Raw genomic sequence first — 6,449 nt, 5'->3', positions numbered from 1 at the left:
CATGACGAAGATATAGCTCCCGTTGCAAGTCCCTCAAATTGTCCACCTGCGCGAGACGACGCAACTAATAATGACAAATTACAAATACAAGACGCACAAAATGACGAAAGTGTCCAAATCATCACTCCCGTGATAAAAAAGAGATCCGCAACATACNTAATTAAACATAAAGTAAGTGCAATTACAAAAAAACCAATTAAACGAGACCTTACCGCAAATGACGATACCATCTTGGTATCCAGACGTTTTACTTACGATCGCGACACTACATTAATTAGATATGCGCTCACTCTTGAACCTAATGCGATTACAGTTCTAGAAACATATCAACATCTTGTACAAACAAATCAACGTTTGTTCAGCCGTTATAACGCTACCGATCTTGCTAACCGTATTCGCTGCTTGGCTTTCAAGGATTTAAAATATCCTCTTAAAGCGTATTACGCGCATATTCAAGAACTCGACGCTATTAAACAAAAAATAAACAAATACGAGATTTCACAGTTTACTTCTCAAATTTTAGACGTATCCATCTCACAAAATTAAACATTATTCTTACACATATAATATTCACACATATTATTCTTACTTATATTATTCACACATATTCTTACTTATATTATTCACACATATATTATTCTTACTACGTATATAATTTTTCTATATACTCTACTTATATCTTACTCACAAAATAACGAAAAATCCAAAAATACTTAAAAAAGAAAAACAAAAAAAAAAAAAAAACCACAAAAAAACCTAAACACGACTCTCTAAAGAACGCGTTACTGTTCACGTCCCGTTCCCACCTCCTCGCCGGTGAGAGTCGGGCAACGTTGACGCGCCAATCTTCAGAGCGTCAATNGCTAACGGGGCTCCGGGTTAAACTAAAATATTTTGTCGTATGGTGTTACAACCTAGTAAGTTCTTTTTTGTGGTGCACTTTTTTTCTTTTATTGTTATGTTGCTTTATGGGAGGGGAGGGCTTTGCCCCCCTTCACTCCCCTTGAGCGNGGGCTTCGCCCCCTGCACCCCCTTTTTTCTTGGGGGCTTCGCCTCCAAACCACCAGCGGGGGCTTTGCCCCCTGCACCCCGGCTCCGCGTCCGCGTGCGCAGAGTTTCTGGGTTCGCGTCTAAGGATCCAGGGGCCTTCGGCCCCTGAACCCGGTACCATTTCTTTCCATAAATCCCTACATCCTAGGAACTTATCCTGAAAACCCAAGATGGAATGTATTGCACATTTGCCGTTTCAAGCACTTTCCACGTTTCCCTACATCCTAGGGAATTATTCAAAAAACCCTAGATTAAAAATCTTATCTTCTCCAGATCTACAAGTTTTGTNTAAACCATTTTGCTACATCTCGCCATTTTTGGTTCCCAGAAATGAAAACTTCTAAGGTTTCTCGATAAAAACATTAAAATTNAAGATAAAAGTCTTTCTTTTTGCATGCGTGCGTTTCATCAAAAGTTACGTCGATTGCCGCAATAAAAAAATTTTGAAAATTTCAAAAATTCATAACTTCTAAAATATTCAAGATAGAGGGTTAAGTCATAGGACCTTTTTGATAGATCTCGTTGAGATCTACAACTTTTGTCTGAAGCTTTTTGCTACGTCCCGTCATTTTCCTGACGGGAATCATCCTGACACCGCGATGTCCTTGGTCCACCAGTAGGTAGACTTCTTCACCACAGTCCCCCGGACTCTCGGCATGGAAGCGTCACAAGCGTTTGTGACGACGCTCGTCAGCCATGTCGCCTTTTCCTCAGCGCTCACATCCCTTTCNGGGGGGATGCCCCACGTCGCGCCCAGAAGCGCAGCGTCAAACCGGTCAAGGTCTCACTCCCGAGTTTTTCACCTTGGGAATGGGAATCGGCGCGTCTCTTGCGCGGACCCCGCGTGCTCGGACACTACGAAGGTGACATAGAGATGGTCGGACAACGACTCTTGTTGCATCACCGACCACCTCCGCACCAGCGAAGCCACCGCCGCAGACCCCAGCGTGAGATCTACAACGGATGACCCTTGAGGACGGACACACGTTGGTGTCGCGCCCTCGTTAAGAACCCTAAGGCCCAGGCCCGCTACCCACCCTTTGAGAACGCGACCGTGCCATTCCGTTCGGGGAGAGCCGACGACTTGGCGTTAAAGTCGCCGGTTACTAGCACGGAGGCTCCCCCGACCCGTGCAACACTAGACCCTAGCGAGTCCAGGAAACGATCAAAGACGGCCCTGGAACAGTTGGGGGAAACATAGCAGCTGTACACTACAAGTCTTCCCCATCTCACCGCCACGAACCCGTGGCCCCGGTCCACCACACTACGGACTGCGGGGCGTCCCAACTTGTTAACCCAGGTTATGGCAGCCACGCCGTCCTTGTCTCTAGCCCACGCCGGGGACTCAGGAACCCGCCAGGGCTCGGCGAGCGCCATCACCCCCGTTTCCATCTCGCGCATGACTTGCAGCGTCAGGCCCTGCGCCGGACCGCTGTGGTTCACATTAATTTGAACCACGCGGGCCATCGTGTGCGTCTATTTCCATGGCCTCTTGTTGGCCATGGACGACCGTCCTCCGTGCGGTCGTGATGCCTCCTCTCGGGCCGTTCCGCCNTTTCCAGCGCGAGGGGCACGCTTCCCCTCCCAGTCTGTGTGCAGACGGAAGACCTCTGTCCGCGCACAGTACACACCAGGCCAGACCTCGGCACAGGCGGGACTGATGTCCGGCTTTGCCGCACCGATAACAAAAGTCGCTCCTGTCCACAATGTTTCGGCATGTCTGCCTGACATGGCCAAACTCCAGGCACTTGAAGCACTGGAGCTGGCGACCGGGCAGGATCGACACTTTAACATTTGACCACCCCACGCGAAGGCGGCCAAGCCTCGGCCACTTTTGTGGCCACCTCTAGAGGGCATCTGACCCACATTGCGCCGAGGCGGTCCCTGCCCTCGGTCACTGGGCCTATCGTAATATCCGACGCCTGGCAGCCGCCAAACTCTGCGGAGCTTAGGCGGGCTACCAGTTCGTCGGCAGACACCAAATCATCCAGCCCGGTGAAACGGAGCTCACCCCTGCGGACTGGGCAACTAACCGTGGCCTTCCCCTGCAGCGCGGGGGTTAAGGCCTCGTCCAACCGCGTGGCCTTAGCGGCGCCGTTGGGTCCCGGGATCTCAACCAAAATCCCGCCTCTCACGTCCTTCCTAACGCGGGTCTCCCCAATGCCCAAATCATGCAGCGTATTTTTTTCCCGCGCAAGGCGCATGACTTCGGCGTAGGGCATCTTACCCGAATTGTCAGGGGCGCACCTAATGGGTACCGCCGCAGCCGTACGCCGGCGTCGACGACGGCGACCACTTCCTGCGGGGGCAGGCTGTTGTTGCTGGCCCGGTCTTGCCTGAGTCTTAGTCAGACCTCGAGGAAGGTTTTCCTCCCGCATTGCGCTTGACGCGGCGGGTGACTGTGGCCCAACTGACCTCTCCAGGAGCCGGGGCAGCCATCGGCCGCGACGCGGATATTTCACAGGGAGGGTTGTTAGGCCCTCTACGAGCGCCAACTCTAGCGCCCTTTGCCGCTCCGGACCCGCCAGGGGTTGAACCGCCCCCCGAAGGACTTTCCTTCGGTGCACGGGGCCGGGGCTGCGCTGCGCCGCTACCGCCACTGGAGTTTCCGGAAGGATACACCACGTTAAGGAGCTGCTGCAACAGCTCCTTAACCNCTCCGAGCTGACGCTCAATAACAGTCACTCTCGAGTAGAGAGTGTCGCCATCTCCCTTCCCGCCTGGGATTACCCGGACATCGTCCAGGACTTTGACGGTTCCGCGCACTTTCGGCCGAACCGCTGGCGGAATCATTGTCCCAGGGGGAAGAACATCCATGGCCGTGATAATCGGGCCACGAGGAGTGTCCGTCTGGACAAACGCCTCCCNACTCGGGCCTTTCTTAGCCCCCACTGGAAGCGGAGCCGGGGCAATCTGCTGGTCGAATTGCTCCCGAAGCTCATTGAATTCCCTACGGAGAATTCGGTTTTCCGCCTCCAGTTGGAGAAGCTTTTTACCGCGTTTTGCGGTCTTGTCCTCGGCGTGTCTTACGCGGACCCTGAGGTTAGCATTATCCACCTCCTCCACGCAAGACACGAGGGACTCTGCAGCCCGTTCCGCCAACGCCGCGAACTTTAAAATCGCGGATATACCCGCCCTTGCACCGAGTCACTTGGTAGACGAACTTTCCTTTCGCCAACCGCACAAGAGCTGCTATCTCCGACGGGGGCATCTCCTCAATGGGGACCTCTCGTTGCTCTTCCTCTTGCTCTTCCACCATGGGCGTGGAAGATAGCTGTCTCTTTTCTTCGTCGCTGTNAATAACAGCCGGCGGGTGGACGTCCGGCTCCGCAACAGAGGGGACCGGCGAGAGGCGGGATGTAGTGTTAGGTCCCGTGTTCGCCTTCTTTCCCTTTTGCGCGCTCTTACTTCTACGGCGCTTAGGTCGGCCTCGGCCTTTACTCGAAGCCGAGTCCCCAAAGGAAGCTTCAACCACCGAGAGCTTCCGAAGTCGCTTTTTAGAGTGCCCGTGACAAAGGAACGCATCCCTCCTCGCAACGAGCCTCTCCTCTTCCTCGGATAAAACTTCCATCTCGCTCCTGAATGTGCGGGAGCGCTCGCTCCCAGTCTCCATGTTTTGCTNCATGGCGCCAGCGAGACTTGGGGCTTTGGTTGTCCAAAATCGGCTGCTACCCGCAGTANCATGAGAGACTACGGAGCCTGCGTCGCACTCCGTAGCCAACCCTTCGCAAGATAACGACCGAGNGGNGGCAGGGATATCACCCCCGAACTGCTGGGACCTAGGGCTCCGAGACCCTTGGTCCGGTAAGTTTATCTCTCCCTTACTTTGCATACCCATAATAATTAAGGGGGAGGTTTGATTTTGGAGTTTTCCTTCTCCTAGGACAGTTCCCGACCAAGGGTAACGAGCCCGTCCTGCCCGGGTTTGAAGTCAGGGTTTTCCTTCCCGTAGTCCAGTGGCCGTCTCGACAGCGCCTCTCGGAGCTGGACACCCCGGATTTGTAGTCAGGGTTTACTCCCCTAGTCCGATTGCACCGTGGCTGACGGGGTCGGACGCCCCAGATTTGAAGTCAGGGTTTACTCCCCTATCCCAGTTGCACCGGCAAGAAATGCTAAGCAAGGCTGGGATCCCCCGGTTTTTATTCAAGGTTTTCCTTCCTCTATTTCCTCTCTTAGTACAGGAGCTCCGCGAAGGGCCTTCCTGGCATGGGTGACCCTACCAGGGAATCAAAAGATTTTCCGCCAGTATAGCCCCCTCGCTTCACCGCTCCTAAGCCCGGACACCACGACAAGGTGGAGGAAAATCGCACGGGTGCGCGTGTCAGGCTGTGACAACTCCGTTTCCACGGAGGAGTTGTTGTCGGCCGTGGCCTTGACTGGAGCGTGCCGGGAGGCGGAGTTTTGTCTGGGCNAAATCCGGACGCTGGCTTCCGGCCTCAGAAGTGTGTGGGTGCAGAACCCCGTGGCTGTTGCCAAGAAATTGGCGGCNGCTTGCACTGCTAAAGTGGGGTGAGCCCTTTCTTGCGTTGAGGCGCTCAAGGTCCGCCTCCTGCAATGTTTCCGATGCTTGCGCCCGGGACACATGAGGCACTTTTGCCTCTCAGGTGAGCCCGACCGCAGCGGTTGTTGTTACCGCTGCGGCCTAAATGGGTATTGGCTCCGGCAGTGCAATGCTCCGAAGCCGAAGTGCCTATTGTGCAAAGATCTGGGGCGCCTTTCCCGGCATGTGCTGGGAGGCCCCAGNTGCCGCCTTCCTCCTGCTGTAGCCGGTAGTATTGGTACCACTTTCGCGCTGCCGCAGGAGTTGGCTCCGGAGGTGGCAGGGACAAGGAAGAGGAAGGCGAGTCTGTCGGAGGAAGGCCCCTTGACGGCTACGGGAAGGTCTTCTCCTCCGCGGCCCGGAAGACCCAAACCGATGAACTTTAAGCCAGCGGCGGTGGTGGGTGCGGATCCTCCTCGGGAGGTCTCCGTTCCCCCTATCCTACCTTCTCCCCNTTGGGGTCAAGAAGAGGGTGCACCTCCCTCTGGTTCTGGTGGGACCTGTCCACCCAAGGAGGCGACCCTGTCTCTNTCAGTACAGACAAAGACTAAGAAAACCGTCTCGCCTGTGTTATCCTCATCTATGAAGATGAACCCGAGCAAGGCGCTCGCTGCCCTACTTAGACAGACGGAGGGTCCGAGAAGTAAGGTTGTGATTGGACGGGACTGTCTTACGCGCCCTGATTTATGGTCGCCACTTACTTTTACCAACAAAGTAGGAAAGATATGACTCTTTTGGTCTGTTTCAGGAACGGACTCACCAGACAAACNAACATCCGAACTTGCCGCCTTTGGATCTTCTTTGCCTACGGACCCTGGACGATCGATACGAACAATGNACTTCTGGTATGGCCCTAATT

The 6,449-nt window shown here is 54.2% G+C and overlaps 1 protein-coding gene across 1 annotated transcript; it reads right to left on the bottom strand.

Moving 5' to 3' along the window:
• Nucleotides 1-2,837: 2,837 nt before the first annotated feature.
• LOC109862486 lies at nt 2,838-3,272 on the bottom strand. Its single transcript, XM_020442557.1, has one exon. The coding sequence runs from the start codon at nt 3,270-3,272 to the stop codon at nt 2,838-2,840; it is 435 nt and encodes a 144-aa protein (XP_020298146.1).
• Nucleotides 3,273-6,449: the final 3,177 nt, after the last annotated feature.

This window comes from Pseudomyrmex gracilis, unplaced genomic scaffold (genome assembly GCF_002006095.1).
Source record: "Pseudomyrmex gracilis isolate BER0280 unplaced genomic scaffold, ASM200609v1 scaffold_1838, whole genome shotgun sequence".
NCBI classification, from domain to species: domain Eukaryota; kingdom Metazoa; phylum Arthropoda; class Insecta; order Hymenoptera; family Formicidae; genus Pseudomyrmex; species Pseudomyrmex gracilis.
Note: the sequence above shows the minus strand (reverse complement) of the source record. Positions and strands in the feature narration are given on the sequence as shown.